The sequence below is a fragment of the Neofelis nebulosa genome, chromosome 5 (genome assembly GCF_028018385.1).
Source record: "Neofelis nebulosa isolate mNeoNeb1 chromosome 5, mNeoNeb1.pri, whole genome shotgun sequence".
NCBI lineage: Eukaryota > Metazoa > Chordata > Mammalia > Carnivora > Felidae > Neofelis > Neofelis nebulosa.
Window position 1 is genome coordinate 78,738,870 of NC_080786.1, and position 25,489 is coordinate 78,764,358.

Here is a 25,489-nt window from a genome sequence, read left to right on the forward strand (position 1 = left end):
TTCCTTCAACTCAGCTTCATTTAAGGATCTTGGACTCTGGATTCAGTTTTGTCAAAAGTGAGTAACAGTGACGTGGTAATGTTGGGAGGAGACTTATGCTCCAGGATGGGATCTTGCAGGACCTCGAACAGATTCGACAAAATCGGTCAAGGTACGCAAAGTTTGGAATTAAGAAAGAGTAAGCAAAACATGTTCCCCCCTTGGGTAAGTGTTCCGATGAAAGGATCAAAACCCTGAAACTTATTTCCAGCTGTAGGAATCAGAGATAACGGACTGTTAAAAAAAATTGCTTCAGGGGCAAGGAAAACCCAGTAAAACTCACAGAACACACCCCAAGTGGCGGAGGCAATGGCGAGGCAGAATGTCCACGGCTAGTCAAAACCCGAATGGTCAATATGCACCACAGCAGGCCTCTAATAGATTGTTCCTCTGCAAGACCCGAGGACCTTGAGCTCAAACACCCCAAACCTGGCTCATGAACGTCTTGCCTAAGTCCTCTTTATTCTGCTTCATATGTCAGGCCATCCGCTTCTCTTCCGTCAATTACGTTACACATTCTTATCTGACCTATTGTTATTGCACCCTAAGTAATCTCCCTGTCCCCCACTTGATACCATTAAGCCCTTTGCTGCTGAAGCTGATTTTCCAAAACACACACGACCATGCGGCTTCACTGTGGCTGTGGTCTCAGGCTTCTGTCCCTCGGATCGTGGACTAGCCCGTTCTGATCTAGGGCTGATCTGCGGGTCCAGCCTCAGCTCGGGGCCAGCTGTGCCCTGGCATGTCATTCTGAAAGCATGCCATGCCTGTCCACGCCTCGGCCCCCTTGCGCATACCATCCCCATTCTTCGTCTGCTTGTCTTATTTATCTTCCAGCACCCAGCTCACAGCTTCCCAGGCTATGGTGCGCTCATCACGCCTCCAGATCCCACAGCTCCCCGTACATGTTTCCTTTCTGCCTGCATCACCCTGGGCTGCTTCAGATGCAGCCCCTGGAGCGACGGATATTTGGGTTCAAATCCCAACTCTTCTACTCACTGGCTGTGAAATACCAGATAAGTCTCTCTGAGCCCCAGTTTCCTCATCTGTTATGTGGGGAGTATGATCTCTAATTATAGGACTCCCATGAGCATTAGAGATGATGTATATAAAAGACCTAGTATACAGCCTGGTATAAAATAGGGGATGGGCGAATAAAATGAATGAATGAATGAATGGATGGATGGGTGAAAGTGTGCCTGAGTCTTCTACAGCCTAAGTCAATACTGGGAAATTATACCAGCATCTTTGGATGACAGTAATCCCGCTTTATCTACGACCTCATTTTTTGTGGTTTCAGTTACCCCTGGTCAGACCCAGTTCAGAAGCAAGATGATCCTCTTTTTGACATATTGTCCAAAGGTCAGTAATAACCTAATGCTACATCACAGTGCCTACATCATTTTCCTCATTGCATCTCATCACATAGGCATTTTATCATCTCCATATCCTAAGAAGGATGAGTACAGTACAGTTAAGATATTTTGAGAAAGACTTATATCGGGGCGCCTGGGTGACTCAGTCGGTTGGGCATCCAGCTTCAGCTCAGGTCATGATCTCGCGGCTTGTGAGTTCGAGCCCCGCGTCGGGCTCTGTGCTGGCAGCTCGGAGCCTGGAGCCTGCTCCGGATTCTGTCTCCTCTCTCTCTGCTCCTCCCCTGTTCACTCTCTCTCTCTCTCTCTCAAAAAATTAATAAACATTAAAAAAATTTTAAAGATACTTTGAGAAATCACATGCAGGTGATTTTATTGCAGTATATTGTAAGTGTTCTATTTTATTATTAGTTACTATTGTTAATCTCTTCTTGTGTCTAATTTTTAAAGTTTATTTATTTTGAGAAAGAGGGAGAGAGAGAGAGAGCAGGAGAGGAGCAGGGAGAGAGAATTTCAAGCAGACTCCCCATTGTCAGCACAGAGCTGGACTAGGTGATGGAACTCACGAACTGTGAGGTCATGACCTGAGCTGAAATCAAGAGTCGATCGCTTAACTGACTGAACCATCCAGGGCCCCTCTTACTGTGCCCAATTTATAAATTAAACCTGATAAATTAAACCTTATAAATTAAACCTGATCCGTATGTATATAGAGGAAATACATTGGTTTCAGGTATCCAGGGAGGGTCTAGGAACCTATCCTCCAGGCATAAACAGGTACTATTGTAATGATTCCATCATTGCTAATCAGAAAGTTGTTTCTACCAACTCTCCCTCCACAGCACACAGATGCATATATACACATATATGAATTTTTGAAGATGTAACACAAGATAACTGTAAATATAGATTATCTAGCCATCTCAATATTGTATTTACATAAAAGGTAAATAGGTAAATGCAAAAGGCCTAGAAGGATATTAACAGGATATTAACAGTGGTTATCTCTAAAATGGGAATATAAATATTTTAAATGTCATCTTTGTGTATATGAAATGTTCACACTTGTCAGGAAGGACCTTGTACTGTTTTTTCTTTCTTTTAAAAAATTTTTTTTTAATGTTTATTTATGTTTGAGAGACAGAGAGAGACAGAGTGTGAGTGGGGGACGGGCAGAGAGGGAGACACAGAATCTGAAGCAGGCTCCAGGCTCCGAGCTGTCAGCACAAGCCCCATGCAGGGCTCGAACCCACGAACTGTGAGATCATGACCTCAGCGAAGTCGGACGCTTAACCGACTGAGCCACCCAGGCGCCCCGCTGTACTGTTTTTTCAAGAAAAAGAAAATAATGAAGTTATTTAAATTTTTTCCAAGGTCCCTACAATAGTAACATGTAAGATTTCAACAAAGGAAACAAAATGTTTTAATCCAGTTGCCAGTGTCAATATTTTCTAAAAACCAATCTAGGAGGGAGGGCCTCCAAGGCAGACAGAAGGGAAGGCCTAAGTCCAAGCTCTCCAGTGCACTCACAGGAAAGCGGAGTCCAGAAACTCTATCTTTCAGGGCCCAGGCAGCCCCACATTCAAGCAAGGAAATGTACCGATGCTACCAGGGCGGGGAGTTCTGGTTCAGTTCCGCCTGGGGAGGGGAGGGCACTGGTCTTGGGTCAGAAGAGCTAGATTCAAGTCCAGCCTTTGACTTGATTTCTCTGCCCCATCTTGGGGAAGCCAGGTAATGCCTCAGTTTCCTCATCCCGTAAGTGGTAATAACGACTTCCCTTAGGGCTGCTATCAGAGTAAAGGAGGATTAGAAAGTACTTTGTTAACCGTCCAGCCCTCAGCAAATGTTAGTGATAATTACTCCCATCATGCTGCTTCCCGAAAAGCAGCGGTTAGGAAAGAGCTTTGGCTCCCAAGCTGGACTTTCCTGCAATAGCGACACCCAGATTATGCAAGGCTGAAAGGTCAACTTTCTCCATGCCTGCTTTTTCCAGACCGCATGGAGGAGACTCGGAGCCTCCTAATGCTGGTTTTGTCAAGAGTTGACGGCTGACAGCCCCATTCAGCCTCAAAGGCCCACATGTGGTAGGTAACCAGCCAGTGTGGGAGGAAGGCCTGCAAAGCTTTCTGTTCTATTTTGTTTGCATCTCAAGACAGTTTCAAACATAGGAAACAAATACCTCCTTGCACATAATGGGTTTGAGCATATGCTTGCTTGCTTTAGGGGCTGCTGATCGAAGAACACAAGTGGACGCTTTTGTTTCCCGTGACACTCTCTGAATGTTTTTTGCTTCTTACACACCACGCACTGGCTGTACAATTCCCCACACCTGCGACCTATTCTTGAGCTAATCAAAAAGTTTAGCTACATTTGCTTGAGATGTCAAACATAATACATAAAGCTGGGACTTGATGGACCCCCCTGCACGAGGAGGCTCTCCGGAGTGCACAAAATGCCTGTGTGTGTGTCAATGATTGCGGAAGAAATAGCACTTTCTATCCTCTTTATTCCCTCCCCTCACTTCAACCTACACTGCACCAAAACTTTTTTAAGTAGAAGAGTTGAAAGCCACTGTATAGGTAGATCCCTTGGACAATGCCCTTATTTGACGGATGATGAAAAGGATATCCCAAGAAGTGGTATGTAATGCCCAACAGCAGATGGTGAATTAGCTTCCACAGAAGAAGGGAATCACAAAAGCTAACAGAGGAACCTGCTGGGTCCATGCCCATATCATGCCCAGGCATTTGGCCAAAGCAATTAATCCTGTGAAAAATAATTAAAAAACTCATGGCTTTACATAGAAATTAAAAGAAAAGATACTAATAACAAAGCCCCTCCCCAACAAATTCTAGTTTAATTGGTCTGGAGTGAGGTCTGGTCATCGGCCCTTTTGAAAGCATCACAGATGATCCTAATGTACAGCTAGAATCAAGAGCTCTTGGTATAGGATAATACACTTGGTTGAGAGTCTGGTGGAATGTAGCAGAAAAAAATCTTGGACTGGGAGTCCAAAGACCCAAGTATGAGTCGGAGCCTTTTCAAGATCATCAGGGTGGCCTCGGGCAAGTTGCTTAACCGCTTTTATCCCCACTTCTCCGTGAATCCTCATCTCATCTAAAATCTGAAGACCAGATGAGACAGGCCTATAAAAGTGCTTCTCAAACTCTGAAGGGCTGTGTCCCCGAGAGGCAAGACCCTTTGGAGACTTCTAACAGAGCACGTCTCCACTGGTCGCCAACTGAATTCTGCTCAGCTACTATTTTTTGAAAGCCTAATAGGAAACAGACATTATGCTAGGGGCTGGGCACACTAAGATAAACAGACCTAGATCCTATACCTTAAGGAGCATTCAGTCTTGGACGAGGAGATAGATAATTGAGCGGTGAAATATTACAAAGACGAAAAGAGATGTAGCTCCCAGGAACAGAGACCGTGCAAAGGACAGGATGCTTATGTTGGGGATGTTGGCCAGGGCAGAGGACATCATGTTTGAGCTGTGGCTTGAACAGTCGGGTGCTTCAGGTGGAAAATAAGGAGGAGAGAGGTTCTGCACTAAGGGATGATACAGAACTGTAAATCAGCCTGTATATTGGCATGCTGGGGCATTGGCTGGTACAGCAGGATTTGAATAGTGACACATCAGTCAAATTGTCACTCCACGTAGATGAACAGAAATCCTATCTTTTTGCAGGATAAAGGAAAACAAAGTTCGATGGGAAGCTTAACGCTACAATGGATTTTAAAAGAACAGATCGAATGAATCGTAAACACCTGATTATTTCTCTGAACCACAGGTAATCTGAGCCCAAAGAGTTAACACAGTCTGAAGCCCCCCAGTGGCCCCAGACCCAGAAAAGTTGCTAGGTGACTTTGCAGAAGAGAAACAAATAGAAACTCTTTTTCCAATTGAGAAGAAAATCAATGGGAAAAGAGGTGCTCGGGGACTTAACACATCTGCAGGGTGTTTTTCTTTTTCTGTCTTTTTCCCCCCTGATTTTTTAACAGCATTAATGCTTAGAAATAGTAAAAATAATTGCACTGGCTGGGTTTTGAGACTCACAGAGGAAAACTTAGAAGAAATGCCTGGTAAGAAGGATCAAGTAACTCTTAAGTATAAGCTGAGGAATAGGAAATCTTGAAGAGTTTAAAAACAATTAGAATTTAGAGTCCTAGATTTAGAACGCCAAAGACTCCTTTTTTTTTTCTTTTTTCTTTTTTTTTTAATTTGTGGTATCCCTTTAAGAGCCATTCGGTGCAATTCATAGCCTGATTCATACCACCAGCTGCCTCTGATTTCAGTGAGAAATGCAGAAATTTATAAGGAACTGTAAAATGGGGACAGGTTTTTCGTCTTCTAAATTGAGGTTTTGACTGGCAAACTTCTGAAGGTTTAAGAAACCACAGAGCTGAGCTGTGGGAAGCTGGTTTCTTTTCCGGTCCGAACAAATAAACACACAAACACATACCTAACTCACAAAGTGTTGGAAGAGATAAATCAGTGCTCTTTGCAGAGGAGGAAAACAAAAAATCAGCCTTGCGGGCACCGGAGGAAAGTCACATCTGCCAGCAGACAGCACCCTGTGCTGGCAGAGGGGGAAACTGAGCTTCGGCAGTGTCCCGGCAGGATTTGCACAAAGTCTCCTGTTTCGAGCTGGGGTGTCCCCGCCGTCCCAGGGCAGCGCCCAGCCCGCATCTCCCTTCTCAAAGCCCCAAGGATTGACAAGAACCCCCTGCAACACCCCCAGGATGCCCAGGTGAGTCTGCCTAGAGACAAGGTCAAACTCTCCAGGGCTGCTTGATACCTGGTTCCTGAAAGGGCACCCGTGCCCACTCCTGCCCTGGCACTCACCTCATTTTCCAGCCTTGGGTGCTCCTAGCTGCCTGGCCTTGGTCCCCCCGGTCTGACTTTCCTGTGAGCTTGTCCCCGGTGTGGTGTCAGCGATGCCTTATCTTTGTTCTGAGGTCCCTGTGTGTCTCTGGAATTGGCTGGCATTCTCCATTCAGGTCACGCCTTCCCCTGCCTGCAACAGATCCCCTCTCCCCCTCTCTCCCTCTGCCTTTTCCTCTCTCTCCTCTCTGTCTCTCCCTCTCTCTCTCTCTCTCTCTCTCCCTCCTCTCTCTCCCTCTCTCCTCTGACTCTCACTTACACACACTCATAGGAACCTGACAGAACAGAATCTGTCTTCTTCCTGAAAAGATCTGCTCTCCCAGTTCCTTCCTTTATCCTGTGTGGCTGGCCCCAGCTCTTCAGAGAAAATAACTGGGAAGCTCAAAAAGGTATTTGTATCTGTGTGTGTGTGAGAGAGAGACAGAGGGAGAGAGAGAGAGAGAGAGAGAATGTGTGTGTGTGTGTGTGTGTGTGTGTGTGTGTGTGAATGGTGGAGAGGGACAAAGTCTAATTTCTCTTTAGTCTCCCCTGCCAGATGGCTATAGTTTTCTGCTCGTCTTCAGGACACCGGCAAAAAGACACCAGTGAAGCAGAAACAACCCACTAAGAAGGCAATTCTGACATCTACACTAGGAAAGAAAAAAGGTCCAAATCCCAAAGCCTCAGACAGCCTGCAAACAGCAACAGATTTTCCTGCGAACAGAGCCACTGGCCAGGAATGGGAGGGAGCCCCAAGTCCTACAGTTGGCTAGTGGTTCTCCTCCACCTAAAAGCAAAACTTGTGCTGTTTACCAGCTCAGTGTGCGGAGATCTAATTCAGCCCAGTGCGGGTCCATCAACAGCAGGAGAGCCTGCACCCTATGGGGATAGAAACACCTGGGCCTGTGTACCAGCCTACACCCTGAGATTGTGGAGAAATGCAGCACCAGATCTAAGTCGAGCTGAATAATAAGACAGTTACTTCCCCACGACAATGGCAACCAATACTCAATACGGAGAGAGACGTCTGGGCGTGAAAAATAGATTTTGCGGAGAAGCTTTTCTGTGTTAGGAACAGCGCTAAGCATAAGCATGGTCTCAAGTACTCCTGAGGATTTGTAAGGGTCACCCTATTGTACTCATTTTACAGATGAGAAAACTGAGGCTCAGAGAGGTTCTACACCGTGCCAAGAGCATCCAGCTCTTTTTTACTCCTTTGCTACTACCGCCAAGAGTTGACATTTGTTGAGCCCTCTGTGTCGGGGACTGTTCTAGTAATGTGTTAATTTCCTTCAATCATCTTTATATCTCATAGAGTTGGGTAGTAGGCTTAGCCCCATTTTACAGATGAGGAAACCGCCCAGAGAGATTAAGTAGTATACCCAAGATCACACAGTTAGAAAGCGACAGGGGACAAATTTGAGACCTTACCCACGGTCTTGCACTGCTCCTCACTCATATATTATAATGTGTCTGGCATTTCAAATACAGCATCCACAGGGAAGCTCGACTCGAGGCATTCTGGAAAGAGCAGTAGGCTCGGAGTCCGAATTTAGCTGTAATCTTTCCATTCTGTGCGAGCTGACTGTGCACCGTTGGGCCCAATGCTTTATTAACATCTCTGATCCTGCTTTGCATCGGGGAAAGGAGGCTTGCTACGAGGCTTCAGGGTGATTATGTTTGTGGAAGTGCTTTGCTAGCTGCCTGGTGGTGTATCTGAGAGAGGGCCCCCCACCCGGTCTAACCCAGGTCACGGACACAGGTACTCTCCACGCTCGGGTACTGCTGCCTTGGCAGGTTTGGGGGAACAGGGGTTTGAATCCCCCCCCCCCCCCCGAATTCTTCTTGCCTCCGTTTTCTCTCCAGTTTCTCTATTTTAACACTTTCAAATGTCAGTCTTGCCAGGCCTGGCATTAGTGAGAGGCTGTGGTCGATAATGTGGGTGCAAATATATGAGATGAGAGAATATGTTTGAACTCAGGCACTGTTTTAGCAAAATGTTGCTTTCTGTTTCAGGCAGGGTAGGGGGAAAAAAAAGTTTAAAAGTCCCATTAAGAAGCCTCATAGGCTCCTCAGACATCAAATAACTCTCGCAAAACAACATTTTAATGATTTAAGTGTAAATGAATCAGAAACACATGGATTGCATTTCTCTTGGAATACCCCAGGGTTTTTAAACCGAAGGAGAAAGAACTTGGCTCAAAGCACAGTGTGCTATGCAGAGGGCCCTGCCCGTCACAGACATTCCCTCTATTCATGTGGCAGCAGGACTGGCCCTCTCCTAATTTAGGGCACATACAGGAATATGCAATCATTTGTACTGGGCACAGAGGGAAGAGCTTGGGAGAGAAAGCCATCAGCGTCTCCTTGTAAGTGTCATAGAGCACTTGAGCTTCCCAGAATAATTTCCTGGCCAGATTTTTTCAAGGCTGCCAATGTTCAATGGGAGGCATTTGAAATACGTTCTAAGCCAAAGTTCTGCCAATAGACAGCAGATCTGATATGTGTTTCCCTGGGAGTTCGCCAAGGCTCAGATGGAATCTGCATGAAAACAGGAACTGTGTGTGGCTGGCTCAGTGAATGATCTGGGTGAGATTCAGGGAAGTTTCCCATTAGACTAGAAGACATTGGTGATGTTGTCCTGACCTTTTGATTTAAAAAAAAAAAAAACAACACTCTCTGAAGTATCATTAACAGACCATGAGAAGTGGGAGGAACACAAGGGAGATTGGTCTGGGAGTAGGCTCGGTGTCAGTAGGCTAACTTGTATGTGACCTTGGGCAGCGACTTTCCCGGCTGGGGGGAGGGAGGGGAGGGTCATCTCTTTGCTCCACTATAAACTCAGGGATTGGACCCCGTTGAGATGATGGAACACATATGAATGTGGATGCGAGAACTGTGGAATAACCCTGCAGTGAAGGTAGTTGCGAGGGTTGCTCTCATGACCTACGAAGAGAGTCGAGTCTAGAGCGGCCAACTAATCTCGACACTTGCTTTATCTGCGATCATCACACATGACATTGCTCAGGATTCTGTCGTGGTTATTCAGAAAAATAATTTTTAAGAAGATTCACCTAGGTTTTTAAAAGTTTGACAAAACGCTTAAAATATACATCCAATCAACTAACAGTACCTCATTTAGAATCCTAAAATGTAGAACAACAGAGGTGGGCTCAACAGCCCCAGGTTAGAGTGCAAGACAGGGGTCAGAAATACAGCACTAAGAGGGTAAATGTGACAGCATTCCTACCACTAGAACCGGGCTTGGTTTATATGTTGTACCGAGTATTTATTATATACGACTCCTGAGCCGAGACTTTCTGGAATCCCATGAATGTGCTAGAAAATGTCAAGTATTTGGGCAATGGGATTTTGTTGGCAAAGTCTGAAATCCAGGCTTCCTATAGAATATCTAAGAAACTGGTAAATAGCCCCAAAGATGGCACCTTATAATTATATTTTGGGTTATACAATACATTGACTATGTTGAAAGCCATTGCTTCAGAGCCTATCATATTTTCAGAATAATATTGGGGGGGGGGATTAAAGAAATACCAATCCCTAAACTTCGTCCCAGGAGATTCAAATTCAGTGAATTTGGGGTGGAGAGCCTGAATCTCTAATTTTAAAAGCTCTCCTAGGGGCACCTGGGTGGCTCAGTCAGTTCAGCGGTTGAGCGGCCGACTTCAGCTCAGGTCATGATCTCATGGTTCGTGGGCCCAAGCCCACATGGAGCTCGCTGCTCTCAGTGCAGAGCCCGCTTTGGATTATCTGTCCCCCCCCTCTCTCTGCCCCTCCCCGGCTCGTGTTCTCTCTCAACAATAAATTTAAAAAAAAAACGTTAAAAAATAAAAGTCGTCATGGCATGTTTTTGCCTATCTGGGTACATACACCATAATGGTACATCTTATCATTGATGGCATTTTATTTTAGTTTTTAGTTTTATACATATATATTTTAACAATTGTAAATATTTATGCACCCAACATGGGAGGACCCAAACATAAAGCAACTATTAACATAGAGGAAGAAATTGATGACAATACAATATTGGTAGGGGACTTAAACACCCTACTTACAACAATAGAAGGATCATCCAAACAGAAACTGATGGCATTTTAGATTTGATGAAGTATCCTTAGCATGTGCCAGATGCTTCCATATACATTATTACATGTAGTAGTCACGTATTTTTACAGAGGAAGACACTGAGGCTCAGAGAGACCGTGCCAGTAAGAGAACAACTGACATGTGGAGTCTAGGCCCCCTGACCCCAGATCCAGGACTCTTTCCCTTCACCTGCAGGCTCCCGATCCTGCCTGTGGACTTTGAACACCCATGAGCCATGCTATCACGTGTCTGCAAGAGTTCAGGGAAGGCAAAAAGCATATCTGTTGAAAAATAAACTATTAGGCTCTGTTATGAGCTGAAGTGTGTCCTTCCTAAATTCGTACGTTGAAGCCCTAACCCCCAGGACCTCGGAATGTGACAATTTGGAGATAGAGACTTGAAGAGGTGATTAAGCTCAAATGGGACCATTGCTGGGGGGGGGGGGGGGGCCGGGCCGATCTTACCGGTAACTGGCATCCTTATGATAAGAGGAGATTAGGACACAGACACCACAGAGGAAAAGACCATGTGAGGACACAGTGAGGAGTGGCTATCTGCAAGCCAAGGAGAGGTGTCTCAAAAGAACACCTTGAGCTTTCACTGGAAAACACCTGCCCACACCTCGGCTTTGAAGTGCTGGTCTCCAAAACTATAAGGAAATAAATTTATGCTGTTTAAGCCACCAAATATGTGGTACTTTGTCACGGCAGCCCTAGCCCATGTTCTCTTACACAAGGGTCTCGAAAAGCAGGCAGCACATGCCAGCAGGGTGTCAGGCCGATTTCAGATGCCACGGACATGGGATTCAAAAGTGCCAGGGAAGCTGATATTCTGTTTGGTAGATAATAAGAGAAACCTCGACTAATGTTCAAAGAGAAGTTATTTTCCTCACATAGCTAGAAGTGAGGAGGGACATAGGTCTGGGGCAGCTGCTGGGCATTGTTTTCTTTCTTTTTTGCTCTGCCAGCCTTAGGATATGGGCTTTTAGTCTCATGCTTGCCACCTCATGGTCACAAAAAGGCTGCTGTGACTCTACATGTCACGTCCACATTCTAAACAGAAAAAAAGGAAGAAGAGGGAAAGGGAATTGGTGGACTTCTCCTTATGTCCCACAGACCAGAGTTGGGTCACATGGGAAGTCCAATTCTTAGTTTTACAGCTTACATAGCCGAGACAGGCAGCAAGGAAGACAGGGGTTGGAAACGGAAATTGCATGAGTCAACCTTCGGTGTCTGTCACCACCATATGCCAAGAAAGTCCTGCCTTCTTCATTTCCCTTTCACTCCTGATAGTATTGAGAAGAAAGTCTGAGGGGCGCCTGGGTGGCGCAGTCGGTTAAGCGTCCGACTTCAGCCAGGTCACGATCTCGCGGTCCGTGAGTTCGAGCCCCGCGTCAGGCTCTGGGCCGATGGCTCGGAGCCTGGAGCCTGCTTCCAATTCTGTGTCTCCCTCTCTCTGCCCCTCCCCCGTTCATGCTCTGTCTCTCTCTGTCCCAAAAATAAATAAAAAACGTTGAAAAAAATTTAAAAAAAAAAAAAAAAGAGAAGAAAGTCTGAGGGTGATGCCATTATGCCATAAATGCTAATTACCCTTTTATCAAGGACAGGTGGGTCCCAAATTCATAGTCTTGCAGAGGCCATATTATTCTTCTAGAGTTTAGCAACGTTTTATTCATTATTTTTATTTTTATATTTAGAGCGGCAACATACTTTCACATATATGGATTTCAGTTAAAAAAACAAATCTGGAGTAGATTTAAATAAAAATATCAAATAAATAACAATAAACATGTTTTCATGTATATGAAAAAAACTATAAATGTGGCCAAATATTGGAAGCATTGCTCTAGAGGGGGGACACAATAGAAGCAGCCTGGCATGGCCTATGAGTCAGGATGCTGAGAACAGAGGTCACATTCTGCCCCAACCCACTGAGAAATCCTGAGCTTTTTGTCTGTCCTCCTTAGGCTTTGGATTTCTAATTCGCAACGATGATGTTGGATTAGCTGTCTTGTTTTCGTTTTTGTTTTATTTTTTTTTAAAGGGTATCCTTTCTCAAACACTTTAAGATCACTTTGTTTCAGTGTGTGGAACCATACCCGATGCATTACTATCCATACTGGACTAATGTTTTAGATCTCAAAGTGGCTTTACAAAGAGGGTGTATTCTGGGATATAACAGAAGAAAGTATTTTCGAGAAGAACGCTTTCCTCTTGAAAATAACCATTAAAGGGCATGCCTTATTATCGGCATTTTACGTGTATGATTAATAATATTGAGGTGACGTAACAGAGGCCTAGAGAGAGAAATGTGTTGTCCAGGGTCACACTGAAATTAGGTGGTGAGCTGAGATATGAGTCAGAGTTTCCTACTCCAGTGCTCTTTTATGTTAGGTTGTAGGCCACTCTATTTGAAACTGAGTACTTTAAAAAGAAACTTGCTTGTTTTTCGGAAGACCCCAAATGACCCTTGCCTGGCCAGCACAGCTGGCTCTCTATTGCACAGTTTTATTGAACAAAGAGGTATGCTGAGGTGTTTGGACCTCTCTTTAAGAGCAAAATCTTCATGCTTCATCAGTTGCCAGTAGGCTTATAGATTCTAGAATCTACTTTGGGCTCTGTATCAGAGAAGATACCCCTCCCCTTTTCCCACCTCTCAGCCCAACCTGATTCCCACCTTCTTCCTTATTCTTTAGGCTGGAGTCTAAGTTTATGAGTGGAAATGAGTCAACTGGTCATACACATCAGCTTCTCTTGCTTCCTGCCTTCTTTTATTGAGTGAAAAAAACCAACAACTAGGAACTAGCCTTCTTTAGGTCTTCTGGCTCTATCTTTACTCTTCTTTCTCTATGCTCCTTGCCAAAGAGTGATAAGGGGAGGATATTAGGATTTAAACTCTGGCAGGGGGTGGGCATGCTCTACTGAAACTTCTGACTCAAGGAAGCCCTGTCATCTAGCCCAGCTTTACTGGAGGGCTCAAGTCTGTGGAACCAGGAACTAGCCTCATCGGTAACACAGGGTACCTGGTTTTCTGTTTGATGACCTTGCAGGAGGACAGGTGACGTTTCAGGAATGATCCTGGGATTCTTAAGTGGTTGAGACATACACCATCTGTTTGGGCAGAGATTTTGCCCCTCCCAAATTCATTTGTTGAAGTCCCAACCCCCAATATCTCAGAATAGGATAACATTTAAAGATACAGCCTTTATTTATTTATTTGTTTATTTATTTATTTATTTATTTATTTTAAAAAAAATTTTTAACGTTTGTTTATTTTTGAGACAGAGAGAGACAGAGCATGAACAGGGGAGGAGCAGAGAGAGAGGGAGACACAGAATCTGAAACAGGCTCCAGGCTCTGAGCTGTCAGCACAGAGCCCGACGTGGGGCTCGAACTCCCGGACCACGAGATCATGACCTGAGCCGAAGTCGGACACGTAACCGACTGAGCCACCCAGGCGCCCCTAAAGATATGGCCTTGAAAAGGTAATTAAAGTTGGGGCACCTGGGTGGCTCAGTTGGCTAAGCATCTGGCTCTTGATTTTGGCTCCGGTCATGATCCCAGGGTGGGGAGATCAAGCCCCATGTTGAGCTCCAGTGCTGAGTGTGGAGCCTGCTTAAGATTCTTTCTCTCCTTCTGCCCCTCCCCCCTGCTTGTGCTCACTCTCTCTCTCTCTCTCTCTCCCTCGAATTAAAAGAAAAAGGTAATTAAAGTTAAAAAAGTGCTGTTGGGTGGTCCCTAATCCAGCATGACTGGTGTCCTTTTAAGAAACGGAGATTAGGACACAGATGACACCTAGGGACAACCGTGTGAGGACACAGTAAAAAGGTAACCATCTGCGAGCCGAGGACAGAGGTGTCAAAAGAACCCAAACCTGCCAATGCATTGATCTTAGACTTCCAGCCTCCAGAACTGTGAGAAAATACATTTCTGCTGTGTAAGTAACCCAGTCTGTGGTATTTTGTTATGGAAGTCCTAGGAAACCAATAAGCCCTCCCAACCTCCCTTGCCCTTGCTCACCTAAGTCCATTTTATATCAACAGTAGTTTCTATTCACTCATTATGTCTTCCCTCTCCCAGAGGTTCCCCAGATGCTAAGGCCACAGGGACCAAGCAGATCCAACCACAGGACAGAGTTGTTTAGACCATAAGAAGCAAATGGACAGTTGGGGTAAGACCGTGGGGTGCGGTTGGGGGGCAGACTCGGATCGTGGATGAGTCAGGGTCCTTACTTCCCTAACTCTCTACTGCTATTTCATGACTATTACTTTTCCACCCTCCTTCCAAATTCCCCTGCCCTTCTATCACTCTGGCAAACTGCTCATCGCTGTTACTGCCACCTTCCAATCTCTTGTTCCCATCCTTTGCTCCTTTCTTTAAGAACTTAGGCGTGTGGCACCATTGCTTACCTTTCTTTCCGCGTTCCTCCTGACATCCTGAGTGACCCTAGGCCTTCATCCTTTAACATCCTCATCCTCAATGATGACTTCTTCCACTTGACCCTAACCACCTACTACATCCATAGTCACATCCACCTCTGAAGTCCTCAGCTCATAAGAAACGCCCCATTTTCTGACCACCATGTCCTATCTTTCTAGGTCGTTTGCTCCTTCCATCACCCTACAGATTGCAGTAACAGTAGACTTCAATCTCATCAAGACATACTGTTCTTTGACACCACTCTATTTTCAGTCTATCAGGTCCTCCTGCCTTTACATCTTTTCTGAATCCCACAACCAATCGCCAGCATTCTTTTGCAGATGATTCTGTTCTTTTTTTAAAAAAAAAAAAATTTAACATTTATTTATTTTTGAGACAGAGAGAGAGCATGAACAGGGAAGGGTCAGAGAAAGAGGGAGACACAGAATCTGAAACAGGCTCCAGGCTCTGAGCTGTCAGCACAGAGCCCGACGCCGGGCTTGAACCCACGGACCGAGAGATCATGACCTGAGCCGAAGTCGGACGCTTAACCGACTGAGCCACCCAGGCGACCCCAGATGATTCTATTCTTTCTTTCCCTATTTTCTCAGCTCTCCTCTTGCTTCAGAGGAATGATTCTTTATCTTCCTAGTGAATCATTACGAATCTAATGAAAGCTAGATCTCCTGTCTGGAATACCCCCCATAAAGCCCCATAGTTCCATCCCTCAACTCCTTCAACTCTTTCTAAAAGTGTCACCTTCTGGGGCGCCTGGGTGGCGCAGTCGGTTGAGCGTGCGACTTCAGCCAGGTCACGATCTCGCGGTCCGTGAGTTCGAGCCCCGCGTCAGGCTCTGGGCTGATGGCTCGGAGCCTGGAGCCTGTTTCCGATTCTGTGTCTCCCTCTCTCTCTGCCCCTCTCCCGTTCATGCTCTGCCTCTCTCTGTCCCAAAAATAAAAAAAAAAAAATTTAAAAAAAAAATAAAAATAAAAAAAAATAAAAGTGTCACCTTCTTAGTGATACCCTTCCTGACCACTCTATTCTATCGCTTGTATTTCGACCCACACTCACAACCCCCAGACCTGGTTCCAGTTTTTTTCATGGCACTGATCACCAGCTAAGGTACAATTTATTTTAATTATTATTTGTTTGTTGCTCCCTTCCCATCCCATTGGAATAGCATAATCTCCAGGTGGACAAGTAGTTTTGTATTTTTTGTTTACTGCTCTGTTTCCAATTCCAGGCCACTGCCTTTGATTTGTACTTAGTAGGACCTTAATAAACATTTGTGGAATGGTCTTTCCTCCCAGGGAAAAATTTAAATATGCACACACTCTTAAAACTTAGCATACAATGTCTGGGTCTTGATGGCCTTTCTGAGGCCCTGAAACTCAGAAGCTTAGTGTTAACCCTTCTTCCTGAATATTTCTCATGCACTTCATGACTACAATTTTAAATGCTGTTGTATACTGATTACTTACAAATCTATTTCTGTAGTCTATTATCTCCCCACAGTTCCTCGCCCACCGATCAAGTGTCTGTTCACACCTCCATCTGAGGTTTCTACTGGGCAGAGGTTACTATCTTTCCATTCTCAGTTTGCTCGTTCTCCTGCACCACCTATGTTTGTGAACCACCATTAGCTCAGAAACTCACGCCAGATATTTGAGAGTCAGCTCCGATGTATTTTTTTCCTTTCTCCTCATGTGCCATTAATCAATAAGTCCCATTATTTGCATGTAAGTCTTTTGCAAATCCAGCATCCTAGTGGAAAGCTTCATTAATTCACACTGGCTTGTCTCAATAACCTCCTAATTGGTTTTTCTCTCTACAGCACCATTCTTAAAAAAAAAACAAAAAACAAAAAAAAACTCATTAATTCTCTCCTTTGTTAAACCTTTTCCTAAACGCCCTCCTTTGCTTAAAGAGGCAAATAAGAGTGTCTCAAAATAACATTTGAACCCTGAAGCCTCATGTTGACATGAGGTGCCATGAGATTGAAATAGTCTGCAGTGTTGAGACAGCATGTGGAGGACAGCTGCATTGGCAAGTGCGCTGGGTCCACAGCACACTTTGCATGAGTGAGAAAAAAAAAACTGTTGTATAAAGCCACAGAGCTTTTGGTTTTTGTTTGTTTCTGTAGATGATCTAGCCTAGCCCAACTCACACGATGCTCTTATGTCGAATTGCTCTTTTCACGTCTATATTCTTCCCCTCACTTAGGCACACACACTTTAATGTCTAGAACTGGTACCAAACTCATAGTTTATTCCAGATTCCATTATGCTCTTTCATGCATGCGTGAACTTATATACTTGGTTCTCTTGCTCTTTACTGCTATTTTCTTCCTCATTTTCTTGTAGAACGTTCTCTAATTTATCATTTGAAATCTTGCGTAAATGTCAGCTTTTCTGGGAGATCTTCTCTGATCACCCAGCGGAGAAGTAAATACTACCTTTGTTCCTTATACATACTTTAAATTATTGCATGTGTTACATTATAAAAGTGGTCAGCAAAGTCATGGTGATATGGCAGCTGAATAGAATGAGTACACGTCAGCTAAGGAAGGGTTGGTGGGTTCAGAAGGGTGGACTATATTACCTGGACATCAAGAGAAATGGAAATTTCCAATTTCTGTACCCAATCCATAGACATACTAAGAAAGACTAGAAATGAGAGAAATAAATGAACAGCTGCACTCAGAAGCAAGAAAAGGAAAGATCTGTGGATGAGAAAGTCTGTACAAGGAGGTCTGTAGATGAGAATTTGTAGCAGTGATCCGGGGAACCCATCCTGACCATGGGAACTCATCCTGTGGGAACCCATCCTGACCATGTGGAAAGCCATCAAGGTCCCATGGGGAAGCTGGATTCTGACAAGGCTGTATCATGAAGTCACTTGTTAAGAAATAGAAACCACCAACACAGAAAGGGCACCGAGCAAGCATCAACAGATATTTTTTTTAAAGATTGTATATGGAAAAAGGATCATAAATTCAATAAGAGAAGAATGTTATGTAAGGAAATAGGGTTAACAGAAATGTAAGAGCAGCATTTTAAAGTAAGCTATCTCTGGAGTGCTAAAGGAGGGTGTATCATCTATGAAACAAGAAGAGGAGAAAGATCTGAAAAAAGAATAGATTGAAACACAAAAAGAAGTAATTGGATAATCAGTGAAATTAAACCAATAATTTTGTATTTATTAAATATAATTATGTTAAGTACACGTATTAAAATTAAAAATAAAATGCAGTACTAATATGATGGATGAATGGTCACAAGTGAATGATCTGAAGAATCCAGCTGAGGAATTTCCCCAGATAAAGAGATCAGAAGTATGGAAAAGTAAAGGGAGTATAGAATCAGAAGATCCTATGTGTGTCTAGTGGAATTTTCATTAAAAATGGAATAAAGAGAAGGGAAGGGAAGAAATCTTTGAAGAAATATTGGTCTCATGGGGCTCCTGGGTGGCTCAGTTGGTTGAGCACCTGACTTTGGCTCAGGTCATGATCTCTCAGTCTGTGAGTTCAAGCCCCGTGTCGGGCTCTGTGCTGACAGCTCAGAGCCTGGAGCCTGCTTCGGATTCTGTGTCTCCTTATCTCTCTGCCCCCACTCCTCCACTCTTTGTCTCTGTCTCTGTCTCTCTCTCTCAAAAATAAATAAACATTTTAAAAGAAAGAAAGAAAGAAACATTGGTCTCAGTTTTCCCAGAATTGAGACAAAACCATGAATCTCAGACCGAAAGGATCTACCGAGCCTCATGTGAGATACATACATAAAATTATACATCGATTCCTTGCTGTGAAATTTCAGTATATCAGAGGTAGAGTTAAAATCTTAAAAATTACCAAAAAGAAATAATGAAAACCAGATTAATATCCAGATTTTCTGCCAGCCACCTGGAAACGAGAGGGAAGGAAAAAAATATCTTAATGTGCAAAAGAAAAATCCTTTGAGCCTGTCATTCTACACTAGCCAGAGGATTATGTAAGTGAAGCTGAAATACAGACATACTCAGGCTCTAAAAGCTTATCACTTGCAGGTCTTTTCAGAAAGAATCACCGGAGGATGTTGGAGATGGTTAGTGTTGACGAAACTGTGGAGAAATAGGCACACTCGTATATTGCTTGTAGGAATAGACAGTGGCATGACCACTTGGAGGGCAAGCTGGGGGTATCGGTAAAACAAAAATGTGCATAGCTTACAAATCAAGAATGTTACTTCAGGATATCCGTCTTAGAGAAACACTCACATGGGCGAGCATGTTCCTTGTGGCATCATTTGTAAGGTGAAAAATGAACCTCGGTAAAATAGTGATTAGATGTAGCATGGAGCACCAGTGAGAGAAAATGGGAAAGATCTATGTACAGCAACAAGAATTTATCTCCAAGACTTAGCACTGAGTGAAAAGGGAAGGTTGAAGGATGATATACATGTGTTAGGATACTATTTATTGAATGACAAAACAATAGGCTCACCAAATAATCCATATCTTGTACATATCATAGACATTTTGCATGTATTTTGCATATGTCTTAGAAGGAAGCATGGGAAGGAGATCTAGCCAACGTAACCGGTTACACGTGTGGTGGATGTGGTCAAGAGAGGCTTCATTCCTAGTTCCCAAACTGCAAAGCCTTTTGTGCCTGGTCAGGGGCGCTCAGGCAGCAAAGTGGCACAACCCAATTCACAATGATAAAAAAATCCTGCTGGGTATCATGAGGAAAATGGATTTGGAGGATGGGAGGCAGGGAGGCCAGGTAGGAGGCTGTTGTAGTGGTTAGTTACAGGACTCATTCATCCATTAGGCATTCCCGGAGCCTGGAGCCTGTGAAAATGTTTTAATTAAAAAACAAACAAACAAATATATAATAATGCACTTGGCTTGGATTACATTTGCCTTTATACCAAGGCATGGCTAAAATGTGATTTTTATTCATGTTTTAGATGGATGGAGGGGCTCATAAAGGCAGAAGTGCCTAGAGCCCGCAAAAGTCATAAAGCAGCCATGATTGGGAGAGAGTAATGCTTGCACGGATCCGAGTGGAGCCAAGTGGACCAAGGCAAAATATGTGTTGTGATAAGAAGAGCCCGAACCTGGCCGTAAATGGAGAGTGGGGAATGAGGGAAGGGAAAAAGCAAAGATAGAGCGCCCGGAATGCTCACTTCAGGTGGCACCGGTACCACTTACGGAGACAGGGAAGAGAGGAGGAGAGCAGGGCTTTCCAGATCACCAGCCCTGGGCGCCACACCAGCTGTGGAAAAGTCACCACTGGTCCGGGATCTTGAAAGGGTTGAGGACTACCGCTGAGTCTTTAGGCAACAGGAAGGCGGAAAAGATTTTTTAGCGAAGGCTGACATGATCAGACAGTATTTTAGACAATGCATGTTTGGAGGCACCTGCGTGGCTCAGTTGATTGAGCCTCTGACCTCGGCTCAGGTCATGAACTTGAGGTTTGGTTCATGAGTCCAAGCCCCACGTCGGCCTCGCGGCTGTTGGTGCAGAGCCTGTTTCAGATCCTCGGTCTCCCGCTCTCTGCCCCTCCCCCACTCACGCTGGCTTTCTCGGAAATAAATAAACGTTTGGAAAAACAGTAAAAAAAAGAAAAGAAAGGAAAGGAAAAGAAAATGCATGTTTGATGAATGAGCACACGGGGTGATTAAAGTGAGTTGGTCGGATCCTGGAGGATATCCCGGGAGCTAATAATACCTACGTAGCCAGGCCCCCCGATTCTCCTGCCGCTCCCAGACTCAGGAAAATGAAATGAAACGAAGGCAGTTTGGGAAAGAGCTGGAAAGACCTCCCAGCTCGACCCAGCCCAGAGCACAGCTTGGCTGAGGCTCCGGCTCATGTGGAGCACATGGGGCTTGTGGCTGGCTGTATTCTCGGGCCAAACCACAGGGCAAATTCAAACCCTTCGGTTGTCACAACACAGCAAACCTGAATGACCACGGCTTTTTTTTTTTTTTTTTTTTTTTTAAAAGCAGGACCTTACAAACAAAATACTTCTTCACAAAAAAAAAACATCTCAGGAAAGCTGGCTACCCCTTAGGCAATTGTTATAAAGGTTGGGCTCAACCACAGCCAGCGTCGAAAGGGCATAAAGCTCTGTGGACCTTCTGTCTTTACCATGTCTGACCAAGAAAAAAGGGTGACTCATCTGAAGACATTGCCGATAGACCCTGTTAGGTAAGCACTTAGCACATGATGCTTACTGCTGCATTATTAGGAGAGCAAGGCATTTGGGTAAGCCATGGCGTGACCCAACTCTTTGGGCCTGAGTTGTTTGGATTTTCTTCCCATAAATGGGAGTAATGATAACACTTTCCTTACATACTGTTTCAAGGACATAGTTATTCTTAAAGGCTTTTAAATAATGCACACCTCTGAGAGATCTAATGAAAATTGTTGCCCTCCAGAGAAAATTGTGTATTCAAATAAAAATGCTCATATACCTGTTTGTAGGATCAGGGATTACAACTTCCCTGGTAATACCTTTAAATTTTTTTACAATGTTTATTTTTGAAAGAGAACGAGTGAGAGAGAGAGAGAGAGAGACAGACAACGTGTGAGCATGGGTGGAGGAGGGGCAGAGAGAGAGGGAGACGGAGAATCCAGAGCAGGCTCGGCACGTCCAGCACAAAGGTCAACGTGGGCCCGAACCCAACGAACCGTGAGATCATGACGGAGCGGAAGTCGGATGCTCAACAACCAACTGAGCCACCCAGGCACCCCCCCTGGTAATATCTTTAAACCACCCACAAAATGACCGTCCATTTTTGGGGTCTCAGCCTATAGTAGTAATTATTAGCATAGTTGGAAAGTAGGGTAGAAGGATCATGAAAGGTATATGTAGAAAGTGGCCTTCAGGTTGGGACTGAAAAACAACAACAACAACAACAACAACGAACAGGACTTCAACAGGCTGATGGCAGGGCAGGAGCTACAGAAATGGCAAAAAGTGAGGTGGGAAGGCCAGGGATGGAGGCATGATGCACAATGAATAATAGAGCTGACCGTTTGTGGAGCCTGTGCTGTGTGCCAGACAGTATATGCATTCTCTTATTCGATCTTCACAAGTCAGTTATCGTTAGCCCCATTTTAGAGACAAGGAAACAGAAAATTAGGGTGGGAAACAATGAGATGATAATGGAGGTAGGGACTTAGCTTTAAAGTCTCTATTTCAGTTCTCTGTGCTGTTCTTTTTAGTTTTGGGTGTGCTTGAAAATTTTCCTGATACAACATCTTTAAAGTCTCCTGCTCCTTGGGGCGCCTGGGTGGCTCAGTCGGTTAAGCGGCCGACTTCGGCTCAGGTTATGATCTCATGGTCCGTGGGTTCGAGCCCCGCGTCGGGCTCTGGGCTGACAGCTCAGAGTCTGGAGCCTGTTTCAGATTCTGTGTCTCCCTCTCTCTGACCCTCCCCCGTTCATGCTCTGTCTCTCTCTGTCCCAAAAATAAATAAATGTTCAAAAAAAAGTTTTGTTTTTTTTTTTTTAAATAAAGTCTCCTGCTCCTTGCAATTTCTCCACCACAAGATGGCTTAACGGAAAAAGCGCTATAACCTAACACCCGTTAGTTGTGCAGCTTTGGACATGTCGCTTTCTCTTTCTGAGTTTTGCTATTTATTCTCATCTGCAAAATAAGGGGGTTCATCTAGAATTATCTCCAAGTACTCTCCCAACCTTAGAGTCTATGATTTTTTTAAAGTTTATTTCTTTTGAGAGAGAGAGTGCAAGAGTGAGAGCAGGAGAGAGAGAGAGGGAGAAGGAGGGAGGGAACAAGCAGGGGAGGGGAAGAAAGAAGGAAAGACAGAATCCCCAGTAGGCTCCATGAGGTCAGCACAGAGCCCGACGCAGGGTTTGATCTCACGAACGATGAGATCGTGACCTGAGCAGAGATAAAAAATCTGAAGCTCAATTGACTGTGCCACCCAGGCACCTCGAGTCTATGATTTTTTTTTAAGGAGAAATTATTCATTATTCAATAAATAATTGTTTTTCATGTGTTCATACTCCTATTTTCTCAGTAGCTTGTGTCATTTTATTTTTAAGACAGCTGTTTTGAGGTATAATTGACATCCAGTGAGCTATGCAAACTTAATGTGTGCTATCTGATAAATTCTGACATATGTTTGCACCTCTGAAGCCATCACAATAATCAAGACAATGAACATTTTCACCATCCCCCAAGGTTCCTTGTGTCCCTTTGTAGTCTCTCCTTGCCCCTCCACCGTGCCCCTGCTTCCCTAGGGAAAAACTGGGCTTTTTCTGTCAATGCATATGAATTTGCATTTTCCCCAATTTTGTGCAAATGGAATTGTACGTTATGTTCCCATATTTGTCTGGCTTCTGTCACTCAGTGTAATTATTTTGAGATTCACCCATGTTGCATGCACCGCTAGTTCACAAGCCACAATTTTTTATCTATCCATTCATTAATGGATTTCAGTAACTACAAATAAAGCTCCTGTGAGTGTATTCACATGCATGTATTTGTTTGGAAACATGGCTTCATTTCTCTTGGATACATTTCTAGGAGTGGAATGGCTGGGTCGTATGGTAGGCACAGTTTCCCAAAGTGAACATTATAGTTGTGCCACATCCTTGCCAACACATGGTAAGGTCAGTCTTTTTCATTTTAGCCATTATTGTTTTTTAATTTTTTCATTAACGTTTATTTATTTTGTGACAGTCAGAGACACACTGAGCACGAGTAGGGGAGGTGCAGAGAGAGGGAGACACAGAACCGAAAGCAGGCTCCAGGCTCTGAGCTGTCAGCACAGAGCCCGACACGGGGCTCGAACCCACGAGCCGTGAGATCATGACCTGAGCCGAAGTCAGTCGCCCAACTGACTGAGCCACCCAGGCGCCCCTAATTTTAGCCATTCTTATATATTTTTAGAGGTATCTCGCTGGGTTTTAGTTTGCATTTCTCTAAAAATGATTTTGAGCATCTTTATTTGTTTGTTTTCTGTATCTCTATCTTCTTTGGTAAAGTGTCCGTTCAAACCTTTTGCCTGTTTTTTCAATCATATTATTTGTTTTCTAATTATTGAGTTCTTTATATAACCCGAGACCATTGTATACACAAATCCATTTCAGAAACATGATTTGCAGATATTTTCCCCTAGTCGGTGCCTTGTGTTTTCAATGTTAATGTCTTGCAGAAAAAAAAAGCTTTTATCATTATTATTTTGAGAGAGAGAGAGAGAGAGAGAGAGAGAGAGAGAGAGAGAGAGAGAGAGAATGTGCATGAGCAAGTGAGGGGGCGGGAGGGAGAGGACTCAGTGCAAAGCCCAGTGTGGGGCTCAATCTCATGACTGTGAAATCATGATGTGAGCGAAAATCAAGACTCAGATGCTTAGCTGACTGAGCACCCAGGTGCCCCCAAAAGCTTTTAATTTTGATAAAGTGCAATTTAGAAATCTTTTTCCCTCTGGATCATGGTTTTGATGTCATATCAAGGAAATCTTTGCTTAACCCAAGTGTCTGGCATATTAAAGCACTATATATTGGGTGGTTTAAATAATAGACATTTATTTTTCATAATTCTCTAGGTGGCAAAGTCCAAAATCAAGGAGGCAGCAGATTTTGTTGCTGGTGAGGGCCCTCTTCCTGGCTTGCAGACTACTTTCTTGCTGTGTCCTCACATGGGAGAAAGAGAAGAGAAGCAAGCTTTCTGGTATCTTCTCTTATAAGGACACTGATTTATTATGAGGGACCTACCTTTATGATCTCATCCTGTCCTAATTTCCTCCCAAAGGCCCCCTCTTCGAGAACCATCACTTTGGGGGTTAGGGCTTCAACATGAATTTGAGGGTGGGGCACAAGCATTCAGTCCATTGGTCATAATGATATTTTTCCCTGTATTTTCTTCTAGAATGTTTATACTTCTAGCTTTACATTTAGGTGTATGATCCACATTGAACTGATTGTTATATATGGCATGATAAATGGATCTAGGAGAATTTTTTTTTTTAATTTAGATATCCAATTGTTCTAGCATGTTTTGTTAAAAAGACTATATTATTTCTCGATCAATTTGCCCTTGCACTTCTGTCAGTTGTCCTGTATGTGGGGATCTATTTCTGGTGTCTCAATTCTGTTCCATTCATCTATTTGTTGATCTTTGCACCAACACCACATTATCTTGATTACTGTAGCCTTAGAAAAAGACTTGAAATCATGTAGTATTAGCTCTCTAACCTTTTTCCAAGGTGTTTTAGAAAAAGCTTGTCAATTTCTACCAGAAAGCTTGCTAGGATTTTGACTGAGATTGTGTGGTACCTATAAATGAATTTGAGGAGAGTTGACATCTTAAAAATATTGAATGCTCTGACCCATGAACACAGTATGTCTTTTCATTTATATCGTTCTTTAATTTCTCACAGTGATTTATTATTTTCAGTGAATAGTTCTTGTCTACTTATTGTCATATTTATCTCTAAGTATTTCATAAATTTTTATTTTATTGTAAATGATTTTTATTATTATTTCTGATTGTTTATTGCTAACATATAAAAATACAATTCATCTTGTATGTTGATCTCATATACTGCAACCTTGATGAATTCACATTTGAGTTCTAGTAGCTTCTTAAAATTTAAGATTCCATTATATTTTCTACATGGATGATCATATCATCAAAAGAATGAAGAGAATTTTACTTATTTTCTAATC

The 25,489-nt window shown here is 43.7% G+C and overlaps 1 protein-coding gene and 1 long non-coding RNA gene across 6 annotated transcripts in view; one reads left to right on the forward strand and one right to left on the reverse strand.

Annotated features, from left to right (window-relative positions):
- Positions 1-6,377, reverse strand: part of MASP1 (MBL associated serine protease 1) — a 63,056-nt gene extending 56,679 nt beyond the window's left edge. For 4 of the 5 annotated variants that reach the window (XM_058730809.1, XM_058730807.1, XM_058730806.1 and 1 more), the window contains exon 1: positions 6,265-6,375. In XM_058730809.1, the coding sequence (XP_058586792.1) occupies positions 6,265-6,269 (5 nt within the window). In that variant the 5' untranslated portion in view covers positions 6,270-6,375. Of the gene's footprint in view, positions 1-6,264 lie in introns of all 5 variants that reach the window. The other variant, XM_058730811.1, reaches the window with a different exon arrangement.
- On the forward strand, positions 286-25,148 carry LOC131512310 (uncharacterized). Its single transcript, XR_009262081.1, has 5 exons — positions 286-1,401; positions 5,107-6,692; positions 6,839-10,797; positions 14,472-14,562; positions 24,367-25,148. It is a non-coding gene; the product is annotated as an uncharacterized LOC131512310 (long non-coding RNA).
- Positions 25,149-25,489: the final 341 nt, after the last annotated feature.